General features: G+C 41.2%; 1 protein-coding gene across 4 annotated transcripts in view; it reads right to left on the minus strand.

Annotated features, from left to right (window-relative positions):
• Nucleotides 1-13,132, minus strand: part of EBF2 (EBF transcription factor 2) — a 145,319-nt gene extending 132,187 nt beyond the window's left edge. For 3 of the 4 annotated variants that reach the window (XM_054180779.1, XM_054180778.1, XM_054180781.1), the window contains exons 1-6: nucleotides 12,556-13,132; nucleotides 9,862-10,018; nucleotides 8,805-8,868; nucleotides 8,448-8,503; nucleotides 7,995-8,068; nucleotides 1,410-1,478 (exon numbers count right to left, since the gene is read on the minus strand). In XM_054180779.1, coding sequence (XP_054036754.1) covers nucleotides 1,410-1,478; nucleotides 7,995-8,068; nucleotides 8,448-8,503; nucleotides 8,805-8,868; nucleotides 9,862-10,018; nucleotides 12,556-12,686 — 551 coding nt within the window. In that variant the 5' untranslated portion in view covers nucleotides 12,687-13,132. Of the gene's footprint in view, nucleotides 1-1,409; nucleotides 1,479-7,994; nucleotides 8,069-8,447; nucleotides 8,504-8,804; nucleotides 8,869-9,861; nucleotides 10,019-11,174; nucleotides 11,312-12,555 lie in introns of those variants that run through there. The other variant, XM_054180780.1, reaches the window with a different exon arrangement.
• Between the last annotated feature and the right edge of the window lie 6,811 nt (nucleotides 13,133-19,943).

The following is a 19,943-nucleotide window of genomic DNA, read 5'->3' on the forward strand; positions in this document are numbered from 1 at the left end:
TGCCTTACATCATGCTGCTTCTCCAGCAGTCAGACAACTTTCAGAAAATTCAGACTTCAGATTGGAAAGTTCCCAAATGCAGAATCATAACAAACATCAATACAGCCAAAAATAAGCTAGAAATTTCATAGAAAAGGTCAAAATGGCATATCTAGGATTTCTGCTAGTCAGGAAACTGCCCCCTACACACACACAAACAGCCTAGTTTGCGGGAATTTCCAACTTTGGGCCCAACCACAACTCGTAAGTACAAAATTAAAAGGGAAAACCACAGGGTAAAGGGAGTGGAAGAGCCCCATCACATCAGTAAAGTTCCAAAATTATTTAGATTGACTCTGGGATGAAAAAAAAAAAAAAAAAAGGAGATAATTGTAGATCTTTATTCAAACCAGCTTGAGCATTCTGAATGCCAAAAAAAAAAAAAAAGTCACAAGAAATACTACGACAAATAATGCTTTCTAGAATGTAGATAGAATATACCAGACACATACAGCCAGAAAAACTGAATTCACAATCAATCCACTTCAGCATCAGCTCTCCACTGGCCCCTTGTACCAGCTGCTTCAGGGAAAAGAAACTCTTTAAACAGTTACTACAGAATAATCTTGGGGGAGGGAGGGAGAAGGCTTCTTCCTGACTTTTCTTTATTTACCGTTCTCCTCCTGGAGATCTTGGTTGTGTATTTCTTTTTGAAACAACTCAGTCATCTTGTTTTTCCTTCTTGAATCTTGCTGAACTCCAGGTCTCAAACAACACTTTGGGTCAGTGAGTTCCACAGGCTAGTTTTCTAAGCCTTCACAAATACAATTTTTAATGTGCCAGTTCACAATTTAACAAATGGCTACTCTCCCCATTTATGTTATTTACCCAGAAACTGGCAAGAAGAACTTAGCCCTGGATGTGGAACTGAGTAATATATGAAGCTGCTGTTCTACATAAAATTGCTTACAATCCCCAAACTCAGTTTTAGTCCTGCCTAATATGTTGTACTTCTCTCTTTATCCCTTCCTTCCTCCCCACATTTCTATAAAAATATTCTCATTTTGTTAAAGAATATTATTGAAGCTGCCAGGTTGCTCAAAGCTTTCTCTGCCTCAGTAATCCAGTTGCGTTATATGCCTGGTGAATAGAAAATATTCTAGATGCGTACATGGCATATTTGGTCACAATGAAAATGATACACAGAGAACTTAATTTAAAAAATGAACATCAACAATTTTGTCAAGGTAAGCCTGGATGGACTAAAGCTAACCACCTCTTAGGCCAGCATTTTTCTCAGGAATCACAAACCAGGCATCCCTGAATGGCAGACACTGACAGAAAACCATCAAGAAAGACCCTCAGCTGCCTCAAAGTACACACAGCAATTTGAGGTTGCATTTCTAGGAAAATGAGGATTTGTCTCCTACCTGTCAATGATCACGGGGTCAGACGGAGTCTCATTTCTGTTGCCGCAACTTTTCTTCTCACAGCACCGACTAAAGAGAAAGAAAACCAAAATTAAAGAATTACTGTGATGGTTGATAGCAAAGCAACCAGCTGAAAGTCTCATCTGCAAACCTTCAGGACTCAATATGTCCGGAAGAGCAACCGAGAAATTTCTGGCTAGGCTTTCAGGAAGGGAGAACTATGGGAACTGGGTACCCAAACGCTGGTTGCTTCCAGCGGGAGTTTGGCACTTGGCTCCCTGTAGTTTTTTTTGAAATTTCCAGCCAAAAATGAACACCAATATGGTCACACTTTAGACTAAGGCACTATTTATAAAGGCTTAATAAACGATTAATGGATGTCATAATGATATTACAGGCATGAGTATCATGTGTTATGTATGGTTAAAATTCCATCAAAAGAAGGTGTTAGAACTGACTATAAGCAACCTACTGATTTACTATATTTTAATAACTGATTTGTTGATTATTAAGTATCTAGTAACCCCTAAGTTTCATACACCCACAGAAAACTTTGACACTATAGTAGCACCAATGAAAAAAACAGAAACTGAACATACTTAGATTCTACTAAGGATCTGAAGAGGTATTTTTCAGGTTGCCATTTAATCTGTAAATCCCTTTGCAATTGTTTCAGTGACAATAAGCCCTTAAGATTAATCATGTATTTATACACATTTTATACTGTGTGGCCACCAACACGATTGTACAGAAATGAGAACTCTCTCCGATGAGCTCACAACATAAATTAAATATATTTATCTGACTCAATAAGAAAATGCGAGATAATGCTGTCACCCCCAGGAGCTTGCAGTAAGGTACATATCACAGCATAATATTTGTGTTATGTCCACATCTATGCACGTGTGCATGCACATATACACAAAGATAACTGTGTGTGTATATATGTGTGTGTGCACATGCACAAATGTGTACATATATACACAGATATATCAGGAGATGGTAGAGAAGAATACAACCTACACTCAGGAACTATTAGATGTTCTTCACTCCCATGGAATTACACTTTCTTCAGGAAAGAAGAACAGAATCACTAAACCTCCTTTTCCCATTTTTAATAATAACAATAATGACAAAAAAGAAAAACTAAAATCAAGAGAGAGGTAGTTATTTGATTTCCACTGATATACTCATTGACACGGGTAATCCTCCTCGATATACACCAGCTGAGTACCAAAAGTTTAATAGATTTTAAAAACAGCCCTTGCTCTGAAATTCTCAGTGTTAAAAATCCGTAGCAACAGAGATTAGAAGATTTAAGCTGTCTTGATGCTCAGCTAGTTTGTTCCAACCAAACCTAACATGGGTGGGGGAGGATGGAGGCATCCAAAACTTTAAGTAGGCTGTATCAGAAGTCCCATATGCCTCAGAAGTCACCAGATCAGATTCGGCCTTCAGTTACACAAATGCCTTTCCAAATTATGTCTTTCACATTCTGCTGAGGTTGTTCAAATTTACACATATGGAACCAAGAAATTATTTCAGGTTTTGTACAGTAGTAGAATAGGTGCTGAATACATTTGCAAAATTCTCAAGTCAGTCTGAATCCCACAGTTTTCCAACTGGGGAGCAATTCCAAGCAGAGGAATAAAAAAAAAAATAATAAAAAAAAAAGCTTGAATTCACTGAAGGCAGTACAAAATATGAAAGACTAGCTTTTTTCTTTAAATGCCTAATATTCAATTATTAATACCTAAATTAAGCATTTAGACAAAAAACCTCTTTCAGATATGAAAAAATTCATTTTCTCCTTAAGTTACAGTGTGTGCCAGGAACTTCCCATTTGCAAGTTGAAATTGCCTAGCAAGATGAGATACAACTATCAGATCTATTTGAATAGCAGCTCTAACTGTTTCAACATTTCTACATTCCCTTTGCCTCAAACCTGCACTTATTCATCGATGCTAGTCCTTTTAAAATAAAAGGATACACTAAATATTTAAAAATCCCTGGGGCAGCCCCTCTAGCTGCTGTAAATTGTCATGGCTCCATCGACTTCAGTGAAGCTATGGTAATTCACACTAGCTAAGAATATCCCTACTCCCTCTTTCTCCCAACTTTGTTTTAAGTGCATCTTTTATATGTTTCACTGCCTAATGATTTGTTTATAAAAATTGCATATTTTTGTACTAAAAGCGAAATGTGAGGTATTTTCTAAAGAAAAAAAAAAAAATAAACCCCCCAAAAGCAGAAAATCCTCACTCAGAAGAATATAAATTTGACATGTCCAATATAACAATGCGTTGGAAATAACACCAGGAATAAAAAGGCCTTGCTGGTTTACATGCTGCTATAATAAAAAAACAAAAGGAAGTCAATTTTTAAAATATTTTTGTAGTGTTTTATTATTTGGGAGGATTGTTTGGTTTTTTTTACAGCTAGCTGAAACAGCAGTGGTTTCCTCTCTTTGCAATAATACTAAATGAGATATCCTTTAGTCATGTAACTTATGCGGATAGTCGTGAAAAAATATTTCTGATTGCACTACACCACAGTGAAGTTCAAGCGGAATACACCAGCAGTACCTCCACCATGTCTCCTCAGCTCAGATACTCTTCCCAGAGAGGCTGCCATTTCTTGGCACAGTGTTTTAAAATTAATTATGCGAGATTGGAGTACAATGTGGCTGGGTTCTGAAATAAGCGCATCTTGTTTTATTTTAGTTTCTACAATTCACAGTTAGGAACTTTACCTTTGTAATACTTAAAAATTTTCCTTCTAAAGCTGTGGTTTACAGACAGAGTTCTCCAAACATTTTACAAATATCTGCATTCTTATCACACTCGGATAACAGATTTTTGTTAGGGTGCTAGATTTTTTTCCCTTTGACTGTAACACTTCTTGAGTCCAAATGTATTTGAAAAAAATTTTTGATTAGGGAAAACAGGCACTCACTTCCAGTGAATGACTAGTTGACACGTAAATCAGAGTGCTTTTAAAGACTGAGGATGCTTCAGCCCAGCATTTTAGCAAAAGTACCTCTCAAATCTTTAAATCCCCATTTCCAAGTATTTCATCACAGTATCCAAGCACTAACATTTCCACTGGGTTTGTTTTGCAAGTGCTGCCTGTAACAGAATTGACTTGTTTCAATTTAAGTCAATGGCAAAAATCCCGAACTCTGGCAGTCCAGGATCAAGCCTACAATATTCTCTTAAAGGAAATTATTGGCATGACTTCACCAATATTTACGCTTCTGCTACGATGTTGTGCTAGGAACATACCTTCAGAGATGCTCATTTACTTAAAACAAGAATATCAAGGTCTAAGACTTCTATTTTCTACACCTTTTCTTGTTATACTTTCCCCTCTAACTAGATCTACATGGGAAAAATAATGGTTTACATTATGAACAGTCCTGAAAAAAAACTAAAAACAACCCCAGAAACCAAAAAGCTACCACAGACAACACCAGATCTACAAACTGAATACCCCAGAAGGCTCATGTCAAAGACAAACTTGCATCCTATCCCTCCTCACACTTGACTAAAATGGTTTTAAAATTCAGCCCTCAACTTCCCTCTCCTCACCCCCCCCCAAAAAAAAAAAAAAAAAAATCTGTCTCTAATTTCAAACTCAAATAAGCTCACAGCATGGTGGCCTTTGTTTTGTTTTCTTCTCCCCAACTCCTCCCTGCAATTGCATAACAAAAGTGTCTAAATTCACACCATCTGGCCGATAAAGACACAGGCCCCAGTGGCCGCCTGGCCCAGCTGATTAGAGCTCCTGTCTAGTCTGAGCCTTGTGGCGAAAGTCACAGCTGTGGGGCTTGCTTGCACTCAATACAACTCTGTTATTAGCCAGCTGTAGGCCCTGAGACTACTTCTGTTCAAATTATAATACCTTTTAACCCTCTGAGCATTGAGGGCATAGGGGGTTGCTGGCAGCAGCATAACAACTAGTTTCCTCTTAGTCGGTAATTGGAAGAAAAAGAAGTAGAGAAAAAAGTTATTCCAGGAGAGGAGACTGTTTACCTTGATTTCCAACCTTTGGGGGGAAAGGCTGTGTATTTAAGAGAGACCCACCTAATAGGAACAGTTCCCATTAGGCCGTAATAACCCAAATGAAAAATTTCAGATCTGCAAATAAATAAATAGAGGCTCTCGCTGAAAGCACTAATTATTGAGAGTTGAGAGTTTAACTTTCAATTGCTATGACAGATTGTTGTAGCCGTATCAATATTTAGACAACTTTCCTGCTAAGCACGCATCTGTCACTGTCTGAGTGGAAGATGCGGAGTTTCGGATGCACACGTCTCTATACAGCAAAAATATCTGCATGGGTGATTACATACAGAAAATACCCCCAAAAAAGCCCACCTTCAACTAGCAAGGGATTGGAAGAAGAGGAGCAGAAAAGACAGGCAGACCCTTTCTTTTTAAAAACAGTAGGCATCAATTTGGACAGCAGAGTGGGTACAGTGCATTAAATTTTTATACACTGTTACTAATGCAAACTAAACTAGGGGCTTTAAAAATTGATGCTGCCACTTAAGCAGCACACAATGAGGAAGATTTGATTATTGTACTTAAAAGAAATAAAATAAAATGTCAAGTTTAACTAGAGTTGGATCCATTCCCCTGACATTATTCAAAGTGATATGTGTAATGCCTCTTTGGAATAAGCAGCATCCTGTTCAGAGATACTTTAGGAAAACACGACATTTAAAATCAAATGTCTTGATTAGGTTACAGAGCGCTTTTGATTTCGTTCACTAATCTGTGTTTTACATGGAAAGAACATCCCCGAGTTGTAGTTCTTCCTTGGCTAATCTATCAAGCAGGAAAGTTCAGTATAATCGGAATAATGGTTTACATTTGTAGAACACTACCTTAAATCAAGCACGGAATGCGTTTATAGGCATCAGTGGAGGCCAGGTATATAAAAGCTGAAACAGAGCGTCTGATACTATAAAGGCACAGAAAGGAAGCAGGGGAAAAAGCCAAAATAATTTTATTTTAAAGAAGTACATGTAGATGGGAAGGTGCTGGTGTTTGCTGAAATATTTTAACATCTACAGTAGAACTGCACTCTATACAGGAAGAGTGGAGAAAGATGAAGTATGCTGTTATTTTGTTATCACAAACAAGGACCCAACTGCATAGCAATTCAAAGGTTTTGCGTCTCTAACGTTCACCTAGTTATAGTGAAGACTTTCAACAATATGGATAGCATATATATTTAAATACGTATGCAAGTTCTAGATGTGCCAGGAAGTAACATATATACCTTTGATCTTGGCTACTACATCTACAGGTCCTTTCCTGTGAAGTGCACCGTATGCATCTTATACGTGATATACGCTGTGTTTGTGCATACATGTGTGACTGTGGGTCAAAAGTAACAGTGCTCATTTTCTTAATTAATGAGAGCAAGCACAACAGATAAACGCTATACATTTACTTGATCCTTATTATATTTAAAAAGTAATGGAACAATTGACATAATTGTGGAGTACTGAGACCGAGACTTTCCCTTGACGAGAAGTCTGTCCAAATAATCTGCTCTTACTACTATATTAACTTAAAAAGCTAGTTAAAAATAAATAAATAAATAATCAAGTAGCAAACTGCAACATTAAAAGAAGCAACATTCAGTCCAATAGCTTAACCCCCTCCCACTAATACAATAAATCACAAACTGTGTTTAATAAAGGTCAAGGTTGGTTTTGCCTTTCATTTTCTGAAAGAACATTCTATGCACAATTTAACACATTTTAATATAAGAACATTGACTGTTTGCATTGTTATACGTATTGAAAAAAATTTAATTACACAAGAGCAGGAAAAGTAATAAGTTACCATGGAAGCACGATGTACATACATAAGGTACATGTAACTTTATACTTATACAAATGTTATTAAAAACATCCTCAACTCATTTTACCCTCTAATTTATAACTTTACATGCTAAAAATAGTGTCTTTTTAATTAAAAGGTGGAAGTCCCCTAAATATTGCTTAGACGGTATAGAACAGAAGGATTTGTGTTTTGGTTTGAGGGGTTTCTTTTTTGGTCGGAGTAGAACTAAGCAAAATTAAAGAACATTAATGATGATAATTTAATTAAGAAAATTAAAATATTTCACCAGAGAAAATTACATGAAGAATGCCTTTTAGATTCCAGGTAAAAATCTGGAAGTTAAACCGCTCATTCTCAAAAGGTGAACAGGAATTTTGTGAGAAATAAGCATATGAAAAGTCTCGATTTAAACAACACACACAAAGGCCTAGTTTAAACAAAAATAGCGCAGCTCCAACTGCAGACCTGGGGTTGCTAAATCTCTTGCAGTAAAAAAACAAAACAAAACACAACAACAATCAAAAACACCAAATATCTGTATTGAACCCAAATCAAACATTATCCACATGTTAAAAAAAAGTCTTCCTACACAAAGAATCTGTCTGACACAAAAAAAACCCAAACAAAATAAACTCTTCCTACCTACAACTTCATCAGAAAGGCCATTTTAGCATCTATGGAAACAAACTTAACAAATGGTATGATGTTAATAAAGTCATCTTACCTGCACATGACTTCATGGGTAAGCAAAACTCTGCACATTTCGGGATTCTTGTTCTGTCCTTCGTAAGTTATAGGCTACAAAAATTAAGAAAAGGGGTAAGGCAGTAGCATCAGGGGGTTACTTATTTGTCACAATATTCAGCTCTGGGGTGAAGGCTTTTTACCATTGCTCACCATCGCTGGCAAATAAATACCTTCCCCCAAAGCCTTTATGAGCAGGGAAAGCAGCTTATACATAAATATTGATAAAAAGTGGATAAAAACCTACAATCCATAGAGGAAAAAGAGAGACTTAAGAGCATTACTTTTCTATTGCCCTCAAAAATAAGTTCTGGAATACAGATGAACAAGAGACAAAAATGAACCAGAGAAGAAAAAACATGCAGGGCAGTGTAAAGAAAAAAGGAAGGATGAGGCGGGACAGGATAGCACGGCACATATTAGCTATGCTCACCTGCTTAGTGACTGAATCAATGAGCCTAACGTACAGATCCTGTTCAGTCCTGACACCTAGAGCGAGAGAGAAGAGTAATAAATAATGCTGTTACATGCATCTTTCCCTAAACATCAGAACAAAACCATGTAGTTTCATCTAGTGCCTTATTAAACAGCCTCAGAAATACCATTTAGTTTTGTTTCCTCTAGTGTGTTTCCCAAGTCCATCCACACCAGGTAAACTTCAGAGCTCATCCCTACACTGAAGGGGCATCGTGCAAGGAAATTTATGTATATTTTAGAAATCACAGTGACAGCACCTACAAACCTTGCCTCCCTGTACAACATACAGAAGGTGAATGGAAAGAGGACTCACCATTGCTATAAAGGAGCTGGAGTTTGTAATGCGTGCCGTTGTTCGTCTTTTCATTGCCTTGCTCCTGGAAAGAGAGAATTAAAAAAAAAAATTCTTCCAGAACTTACACTTGGCACATTTAAAATGCAAAAGCTGATAATCATGATGGAAGCGACAACAAAGTTCATTAAAATTCTGAGAGGTGAATCCACTGATTGGGATATATTAACCTTCCGAATGACCCAGGACAAACTACAAAATACTGCTGACATCTTTTGCTGTAGGAGTTCAAGAACTTCTTTTCCTCTCTTACTTGCTATTATGCTCCCAACTTTTTCAAGGCAATACACTGAGATGAATTTGTACACTTCAAGTCAGTTAATATAAAGCAGATTGATAGTGGCAAAGCTCAGTGGGTTTTGGTTTTAATGTCTTCATTACTTTCCAATAGTCTTATTTTGAGTCATTATTGATATTTACTTCCTGTAGGTTGAGATACAGGGATGTTGCTTGCGTGTTTTTTTACTGTAATTTCCTAGAAGATAATTATTTATGAGCATCCTTCATAATTAAAAAAATCTTGTCCGTGACTAAGAAAATAATTGTAAAAACAGTGTGAAGTGGTCACCACATGGATCTAAAATCCAAAAGCAAATGCTTTTCAAGTCCTGCCCTTGACTTTGGAGTCTTAAGAAATACATATAATCAAACTCAACAGCTAATATAACATATTACAGGTCAGATTCCGCTTCTGTTGGGGTACTAATAAAACTTGGCAGATCTGGTAGATACCAGAAAAAAAAAAAAAGCACATTTGTTCCCCATTAATTTTTTTATTCTATGTTTAGCGGGTGTATGAAATTCCCATTGTATTCCCGATACAGCAGAGGCTTGCAAGCCTTTTTAACTACAGCAGCACACAGGGCAACAGCTCTACCAAAGCACCTGAACCCTTGACCAAGAGCTGGTTGTATTTTGTTAGGGACAACAGGTATTAAAAGTTAGCAGCTCAACGGGGGGAGAAGAAAAGATCAAATTTGGAGAGGAAAAGAGGAAGAAGAAAGATAACAAGCCTTACTTTATCATTTTCTACAAAGTCCACAAAAGCTGTCCTCTCTATTTCCACGGGCTGCCCCTGTCTGTCGTAGAGAGCCAGAACAAAGTGAAAGAAATTGGATTTCCTCAAGTTGGAGGGTGGCTGCTTTTCAAAGTGAGCTCTGGACAAAGCTACTCCGCTGTGGAGGAAACATACGGGATAGGGTGTGGGGGGAGAGACAAAGACATTACCAGGTTGTGCAGCAGTTACAGCAAAACAACAACAGAAAAAGCAGAACATATTCATAGAGAAGCCGGGAATCGTCCACCTTGTGCGAGTGCCACATGAGGCTACGAGCAGTCGCTTGTCATCACTGCCCCCGAGCCCGGCGCTCTCCCCCCGCCGCGGGCCGGCACAGCGGCTGCGCTCCCAAAGCTGGACGGCGGGGAGGGCTGGGGGCGACCGAGCCCGGAGCCAGGGCGGGGGGAGATGCCCGAGTTTGGAGCTGTCAAATAACGCTCATTTCGGCTTGGCACCGATGTCTTTATAGCTACGTTCTGAGGACAATAATAATTTACAGAGCCTGAACGTTAAGAGATCGGTTATTGCTAAATGCACTAAGTGTTGTACTTCCTCCTCTACCTATTCTCTTCTTGCCTGTCACACTCATTTCTGGAATGCAACGCGCAGGGTGGGAAGTAAATGTAACATATCATAAGTGCTATCTGTACATCGCAGCATCGTTCACTTTTCCTGTAGGAGAAGACAAGCGACCTTAAAACATTTCCTACAAGCGGACTGCCAACCTGAGGGCACCGACAGTTTAGGTAAAAGACAACTAGTTTCAAGCAGAGCATCCACTTTCCTCAGCAGCTAAGTTTGTCAATGTAGTCTTTAGTCACTGACATATTTGAACCGATGCCTGCATTTTCAATTTCTGATTTAAATTGAAAGAATTTAGACTCAAGTTAATTAGCCTTTGCCCAAATCTTGTCTCTGATTGCAGAAAATGCAGTGACGTTTCCCTCACACTTCCCGGCTTGGAACGATTCAAACGCTTTGTGTATCCACGATATCCCTAACTGCAGCTACCTTTCTTAGTGAAATTAGTTGTAGCTCCCTCTCCCTAATGCCGATTTCTATCTACTGCAGAGAAAATAGGTGCACATGAGCACCTCCCTATTACTTAATAGAGAGATTAAGACTATCTGCCAGACAAGTTAGGAGTGAGAACAGCTTCGGGTTTCAGTCCCCAAAATAGCTCCACTGCATTGGCAAAAGTATTTGACTCTTTCGGAGAACTACAGATGTTTCCCTATGTTTTCCATTGCCAAATAGGTACAGCGTGAACTCACCACATCCGCTACAACTGCACCTAGTTTGGGGCTTCCTCTCATTCTGCATGTAAGAACTCGGATTTCTTGGGGTTTTTATGGACGTCTGAAAAAACCTGGCGATGCCACCACCCAGCACAATTCGACTGCATCCCCACCGCTCTCGCAATTAGAGGCTTCTTAGGAGCCGTTTCCTTTTACTTTCGGTTTCCGCAGGAATAAACCCCTTCTCCTACCCCCCACTTCGTATTTATTAAACTGTCTATCGACATTCATAAAACTCTGATAACTCCTCCCATAGTGCTTGGAAAACCTTGCTCATGGATCAGGCCGCGGGTGGGGGCATGGATGTACTTTTTTCTACAACATCCCTGTTTCATTTGAAGTCCCATCTGCTGTTACATGCCTTTCACCTTGTCTCTAAATTAAATAAAACCCAACTTAGTCCCAGGACCAGTTTAGCCTTCCCCGACGCTACTATGATGTTTTTATTAAAAAAAAAAAAAAGTATCCAGAGGGCAAGAAGAAAAAAAATATTTTACCTAAAAGGGTTTTCATCATCTTACCCCTAAGGGGAAGAGACTGGAATAACGGTCCTGCGCCGACTTGGCTGGGAAGAGAAAAGGGAGGGGAAGCTATCCCGCCCAAACAAGTGAAAAACAAACAGACAAGCCCCCGGTTCGGCACGTTCACTGGTATTTCAGGTCATCAGAGACCTCTCGTACAGGTGCTACACGCGAGCAGGCTGAGGCGTGAAGGGCTGCTCAGGAACCGGCGGCTCCGAGCGCCCGCGGGGCTCCGCGCTCCGCCGCGGCGCTGCCCAGCTGCCGGCTCGGCTGCCCCGCCATCCGGCACCGAACCGCGCTCCGCTCGCCGCTTGCCTGGTTCGGTCAGCAGCCAGCAGCCTTCAATCCACGGGTAAAGATTTCGCCAATGCCTACGGTAGCTACAGAGCCACTTGAATTAAGTAAAACAAGATGGGCCGGGGAGGAGGGAGACGGGGGGAAAGATCTGCATTTAAGTTAATTCTAACTTGGTCCGCTCCTGTTCGGCTGTCTGACCCAGAGAGCAGGAAGGAGTAGTCGGTATCGCTAGGTACAACGAATCCCCCCCGCCTTCCCCCTGTGCATAAAAAGAAAGAATGATCCGATCTCTCTGTCATCTGATCCCCGCACTGCATTTTAAGATTCTGGATGCTCCCCGGTTTTGGAGCGCTTCTCCCTAACTCTAGCTATACTATCTTGAATTTTCACTGACTAGTGGACACCGGGAGGAGGAAAGGAGACAGAAAGGGAGAAAATGAATTTAATATCAAATACAAACAACAACAGGAAGTAAAGAAAAGGCTTGCTTAAAAAAAAAAAAAGCGGGGGAAGAGCGGGGGAGAAATAGTCACAGTTACCTTTGTGCTGCTACGTTTGCATCCACAACCCCAACGTTTCTGACCCAGGACCTGACGGAATCCATTTCAGAACCTAGAGATTTATCTTTCAGAATTGGTCCTCTTCCTAAAGTATCTTGAATCCCAAACATTTAAAAAGTCTATTCCAACTAGCAACAGTTTCCTTTTGGGGGATAAGGGAGGAGAAAAGAAAAAAAAAAAAAAGACGCAGCCTTTGTAATTGACACACACAAATCCCAGGAAAGTGGAGAAGTTCAGCTTTAAAACCAACTTCTTCTGCTTTTAAATGCTACGTGTTTTAATGCCTTCAAATAGGGGAAAAAAAGTTTTTCCTCTTGCAAAGTAAAAGTTATGCTGATTCAGTCTTGCCTGGTATCATCATCCTTCAAACGCAGGAGAGGAAACTGCATCCAGAAACTGATCGCTGTTAACAAGGATCACCTGTTTCTCAACAGACACGGGGAGAAGGATTGATCGCTGCCTAATCCAGGAGAGAGGAGGAAAAAAAAAAAAAAGCGGGATGAATTGTAAAAGAAAGGAAGAAATGGAGCTAAAGAGAGTCTGATTACACACTACGCCCGGGAAGAGCCGATCTTTCCCAAACTGGTCACCATGAATGGGTTACAGGGGTGGGAGCGCACATAGCGGGAAGGGGGAGGAGCCTGCTCCCAAATAAGGGCTGACATTTGCATAGCCTGCCCCGATTGGAGGGCTGCGGGCAGCCCCGCGCTCGCCTCGGCTCCCGGCTCCCCGCAGTCCCCCCCGGGGCGGGGGCGGCGCGGCCGGAGCCGGCGGGGACAGAGCCACCGGCCCCGGAGCTCCGCGGCAGCGGGACAACTTTTCCCTGAATGTCATAGCCCGTCGACGCCGAACGGCCCCGCCACCTAACAAGTGAACTGTGCTAAAAGCAGCAATCTCTGCAAATCTGTTCCGTGCTGTCGTAATAAAGCAATCGGACAGGTAGTTGGCTGGTTCGCTTTCAGGCGCGGTGTTTAAAAAAAAAAAAAAAAAGCGCTGGGAGGAACGAAGCGGGTCGCGGTGGCGATGCCTGCGGGGCTGGGGATGCAGAGACCGCCTGCAGCAGCGAGAGGCGGCGAGAGAGACTGAAGACCCCAAAGTTCTCACTACACGCGAGCTGTCAGGTCGAGCCTTAAAACTTTTTATAACATCCAATGTAAGCAAAATTCCCCATTAATGGAAATGGGAGCTCTCCCCAGCCCAGCCCGCTGTGAACAGGCACGATACCTGCGCCTGCATTTATTTTCTTTTTTTTTTTTTTTTTAAAAAAAAAAAAACACTCTACCATGGTGATATTTTCCTCCCGGCCCTTTTGTATTCTGATCTGTGTATAGATCTGCCTCTGAAATCTATATAACACCAACGCGAAAACAGATTTCAAGACAATGAATGCAAATCTGTGCTCAGAGACCATCTGCCAGATGAGGGAATCAGATGTTCGGTAGTTAAAGGGACAGCGCAAGGATTTCCTTGACTCATTATGTGCAGCTCCTCTCTTTAACCTGCTTTATTCATTATTTTTTTTAACGGGATAGAAATATAATTTCCATTTTAGAATAATTCCTAACTCTTCCCATACACATTTAGCTGCATTTCAAAAAGCCACCTTTCTATTAAATGCTAGATTATTTTCATGGAGTTTCATACAGCTCTCAAAAAAAATTTGCAAATTAAAATCTTCCCATAAAACTTTCATAAAAATGTATCCTTAATTCAGGCACGACTGAGGGCAAAGCCGGAACTCCGAATTATTCTGTCTACATAAGTGACAGACATGGTATTAGATGAATTAATACATCTCACAGAATCTTTGTTCAAGGAGATTTACCATGCTAACCCACCTCCCCAAATTGATAAATATGCAGTAAGTGATTTTGCCAGGTTAGCAAAAGGCGAGGCTGACGTTATTTTAACGGCACAGAAAAGCAACAGCAGTTTGACGGTGTTAGAGAGTGGAGGCCAGCCTTCCAAGGTATGATCTTCGCATCTTTGAGATGCAATTTCTCAATCTAAAAAAACCCAAATCCAACCAAACAGGGGTAAGATATTCAAACAAACAAACAAACAAACAGTAGCGAGAAAACGAGAACATACCACGTAAACGTACAGGCAATGGTAAGGCATATTATAGTGATTTATTTATTTATTTTTAACCATTTCGCAATAGGCGTGGGTACATTTCCTCGAATAAAAGCCCTCTCTTTGTACGAAGCTCATTTTTGGCAATGCCACTCTGACCATTTCCGCATTTACTCTTAAACCTGGGGCAGGAAGGGAAGGGGAGGGGGCGGAATTCCCACTCGATCTACCCTTGGCCGATGTATTCATAAGGAGAAATTGTTTCCTAATAACTGCGTCCCTCGCTCCTAGCGATAACGCCGAGTCTGTCCCCGTAAGGCATTAAAGGGAGCCCGGTCGAATCCAACCCAGATGCTTATCCAGTTCCAGCCTAGTCGCTTAAGAAACACCGGTGCGCGGCGGGGCGCGCACGGCGAGGCCGTGCCAGCTCCCGGAACAATGGGGACTCGTGTGCCGTGGCCTCCGGGGAGCCCGGCTTTTAGGGATTCATGGCAGGTCAGAGGGCAGCGGCGCAGGTCAGAGGAGATGCACTCTCCTCGCCCCAAACAGCTGCCACCAGAATTTGGCACTTCAGGGACGAATGAAGAGAGCCTTCCCCTCCTGCCCCAGCGGGGGCTGCCGGCCGTGGGGCGCCCTCCCCGCGCCGCTCCCTCTCGCGGGGGAAGAGCCCTGCCAGCGGCAGGGAAGCACGGCGCCGCGGGCGGCACAGCCCCGCGCCGGCTCCTCGGATCGGCTCCGGGAAGAGGAAGCGCTTTCGGGGGGGGATGAATTTTCTCCCCCCAACTAAGTTTCTCTCCTTCGCAGTGTTATCTTAAAAGGACAGGAGTTCTTAAACACTTCTGAAATTACAAACTCCCCGATCTAGATTTCCCATTTCAAGCACTTGGTTTAAATGCAGTTTGGGAAAAGCCCATCTCTCAGACTCTTCGGGTGTAAATTCACTGAGTAAAAGCAGCATTTATACTAGCGCAACCGCCGCTTAATTTGGATTGGCACTTCAGAGGTTTCTGCGGTTCGGCTACGGGAATCGGTTCCACCGGCAGGTAAACGGCACCATGTAACTCCGGGAGGGAACGCGTTGGCTTGGGGAACACACCCCACACACATCCGCCCCCACCAAGCCCTGCGGAGGACGCCTCGGTGAAGAGAAGGAAGCCTCCATCAGCGGGTCTTCCACACCTCACTGGCACCCAGCCCTAAACACACTTTAGGGGCACAAATAAGAGCCCGCCAAAGGCTTGGGGAAAGGGTTTCTCGGAGTCAAGCGGCGCTGCGAGTGAGAGCGACTCTCCACCGGCAGCGCTGAGCGGTGGCGGAGCGGCTGCCGCGCACCGACCGAACGGGGCGGGGAAGGGTGTCGGGCCGCGCAGCCCCGCGCTCCCGGGCCAGCGCGGCCGGGGTGGGAAGCGGGGCTCCCGCCCGCACCGGCGCCGCTCCCTGCGCAGCCCCGCGCCGCCGCAACTTTCACAGGCGCCGCGACGCGCGCTTTCATTCTCCTGAATCGCTTGAAGCGATTTTCTTCCTCGTACTAAAAAAGAAGGAAAAAAATATATAAAAAACCCCACCAACTGGTTGGGTGAGCGCTGATCATTTCCTTCTGGAGGAAGAGCTATTCCCCTCAAGACTGCCACGCTCGTTTCCACATGCCGGGGTCAAAGTGACAGGTGAGGCGGGTTTGACGTGGTAAAGCGAGATGCTCGTCTTTCTTAGTAGGTTTTTAACAACGTCGTTTTGTACACCGGAGTCAACTTTCACGACTCGACACATTTTAGAAACTCCCCAGCAGGAAGAAACATATATATTTAAGATAATACTTAAGCCCTGTAAAAGCATAACCTTTAAACTACTATTGTTTCCTCTCACGTTTAAGGAGAAAATGTCAACGAGAAAGTTAAACTACACCTAAAGACGACAGTTGGAAAGAAACATTTCATTCTTCCTATTCATTTGTGAGAATTCACCGTCCTTCAGGTGTCTCAAGGGAACGAATTGTAGGTTAAAATTATCAACGTCAGAATGGAGAGGGATAACTAATCTTTCCCTCTTTATCCAATAATCTCACTGTAAGATTCATTTTTCTGGTACACCTGTACCAGAAAAATAAATGTGCCTGTTACAAATTTTCCTTTAGGCTGTTAACCGCTTAAAGTTTTAAGTTATTTGCAATGCATGTGACTCGCGTTCAAGCACACATCAATCACATCTTTGGCAATAGAACGGTATCTGACAAAGAAGTCCCTGAAAATAACTTTCAAGAGCCCAACATAAGCATAAACAAAATATTTACTTGCACGGGATACCCTGAAACAGAAAAGTGGTTACAAGAAAGAGGAACAGGCTGTGTTCTGAACTTGTGTAATGAGAAGTGTATGGAGGGCAGTCAGAGCACTACGTACAGAACTAGATTAAAGTCTACTCCGACTGATGCAAGACTACTGTTGATTTACAAGACCCTCGATTTAATTGAACTAAGAACATACATAGCTTAAGGGGGGAAAAAAAGCTTCTTAAAACGTTTTTAATATGAGAGGTTTGAAGCAGTTCAGGTGCATGCAACTAAATCACAAAAGCAAATCGAGCTCTTAACTGTGCATGGAAAATGCAAAACAAGGACTTAAGCACTGAAGTGCTTTTGGTTATATTTATTATAAGCCCGGTTTTATATAATCAATATACAGCTTCTCTCAGAAGAGAACACCTCCATTTGATTGCTGGAAAAAGTTTAACCCCCAAGTATAAAATAATTGATCCTCTCCACACACACCCATGCTATTAGCAAATAACCAGAAACATGGGTTTATAGCTGTAAAATCATGACCTATACCTGGTCGCTCCCCCTCTCTCTCTCCGCCTTCCCTCTTGCATCATAAAGGCACTATTTACTGGAGGCAACCCTCCACACTGATCAGCACTTACGAAACGTGCAAGTTTTCAGAGATTCTACTGATCACATTTATAAGCAGTGAACAAAGGAACGCTTTCAAACTTACAAATGCATAAGTAAACATTTAATAACTTCTCCACCTCATCTTTCCCAAAAGAGAGAAAATATTATATCCATCAGATCCTCTTTTGCGTCTCCCATTCATTCCAATAAGTAGGTGCTTTTTTCACCATAACAGAAAAACACATCTGCTAGGTTTTATATCCAACTTTTTTTTTTTTTTTTTTTTAAAAGATACTTTTACTGCCTTTTGCCTAGCATAGTTTTTGGAATGCGTTAGCAAATAATATTTTACCATCGGGAGTGTATGTTCCATTTTATTTTATAATGCAGATTTGAGAAGTCTTAGTGCTGAAGTTTGTTTTTCTAACCACATGGAGGTTTGAAGCAACAAGCACATTCAGGAAAAATACTTTAAGTGGGTATATATTTGTGCTGGGATCCTCTCTCATTTTGCAGTTTACAGAAAGCAATCAAGGTCAGCTTTTCAATATGTCTTTGTATATAAACTATCTAAAATATTCACCAGGAAGAAGAGCAGTTTAGGTTATCACAGCCTTTCTAGTTCCAGGTACATACTCATGACCCAACTCCAGCTGTCAAATAGTCTCCACAAACAACTGGATAAATGCAGACATACTGGAGAGCAGAACTAAATTTATTCATTAACATATGAACCAAATAAAAAGTGGTTCCCAGTATTACAAACATTCTTATACTGGCACTTAACCTATATTAGTCACTTGAGTGGTCTTACAAGAATTACTTGACAATATACACATGCTTAACCTCATGCTTAAACATCTGCACAGCGAGGGCCTAAGTTTTATTTCTTGACTCAACTCAATGCAGCTCTGTCTTAAACAGGTGTCTAACTTTAATTACATGAATAGTCACTCTGAAGTGATGCCACAGGGACAGTTGCCTGCTTAAAAGTCAGCAAGCCTTAAGCATCTTGCTAGATAAAAACTTGATTTTTAAAGTGTTTAAAAATATAAGAATTGTGAACACCTGCAAGTTTCTTTAGTTATTCCATGTAGCACAGCCTAACATTTAAATTGTGACACTCTCAAGTTACAGTAATACAGAACTGATGCAAACTAGTATTGTAACAGGAATATGTGAATTGCGTTTAATTCCAAATTTTCCAGTTTTGCCCCTGATTAGTAGAAGGGGGGACACATATCTAATGCATATCCTGCTGTACTGTTTTGATGGGCTGAAAAAACAGCCTCCAGCCAGGGCTAGCTATCTAGAAAAGCTTCAGCTTCCAAAGTTCTGTCATTTTCCAGGCATATACATACGTATATATCCATATATACGCACACCAGAGTCTTCTCAAAGAAATATTTTTTTTTGAGAAAGAAAGGATACTGATTTTCATCTCACATAACTCAGATAAGCGAGTAAGTAGACCCACCGCAGGCTTTCCACTAACCTTTCACTGTTAGAATAAATCCACAACTTCACCACATACAAAAATACAGAAAGTTACAGGGTTTGGTTCAAAGCCTAGTACATTGTTGGAAACATTGTGACTTCAACAGGGTTTGGATCAGACTATATAATCGCATCAATTACAGATTTGGTTTTCTTATTTTAAGATGTTTTTCTAGCTAAATTTTAGTGTTTGTAAAGCTTTCGAGGTACCTGCAGCGACAAACTCACCTAATCCATGCAGTATTATTGTTTGATAGGCTGAGAAGCTAAGGCACCAAAAAAGTCACAGTACATAAGAATAAGCGTCCAACATGCTCATCACCTACAAGGGCATCTTCCTCTTATTGGAGCATTTTCCCAATACACAGGAGTCCATAACAACTAGAAGAGTACCCAGGTCACATAACACACACACAGAACCTTGGTTAGTATGGGCTCGGGGAACACTATGGAGGCAGCCTACTTTATGCTGCTCAAGGATGTGGATATATATTGCTGATGCAGGCTGTTTTCAACCTTGAGTTACATAAATTGGTGCAAACCCATTCTGAAAGTGGCATTGAGCTCTGTGGTTTAAAAATAAAAGCAGGTTATATTATTAGGGGCTGCAACTGCAGGCTTCTTCAAGGAAGATCTAGCTTTAACCATTCTGTATAATACAGAAGCTCACTTACCAAGATTCTGAATCCCTAAGTGGAGTTTGTTAGTGCAACCACAATACAAATTATTAGGAAAATATCCTCTTGAGGATGGTCAATAATCAAAACATCTGCCTCCTGCTAAGTTTCCTGTGCCTTCTTTTAAAGCATCTGGTACCAGAAGCTAAGATATAATACACAAGAAGTCTAATCTAATCTGACTATTCCTGCATCCGTTCCATAAGGCAAGAAAGAGGTAGTTAAAAGCT

Source organism: Rissa tridactyla, chromosome 20, assembly GCF_028500815.1.
Source record: "Rissa tridactyla isolate bRisTri1 chromosome 20, bRisTri1.patW.cur.20221130, whole genome shotgun sequence".
NCBI lineage: Eukaryota > Metazoa > Chordata > Aves > Charadriiformes > Laridae > Rissa > Rissa tridactyla.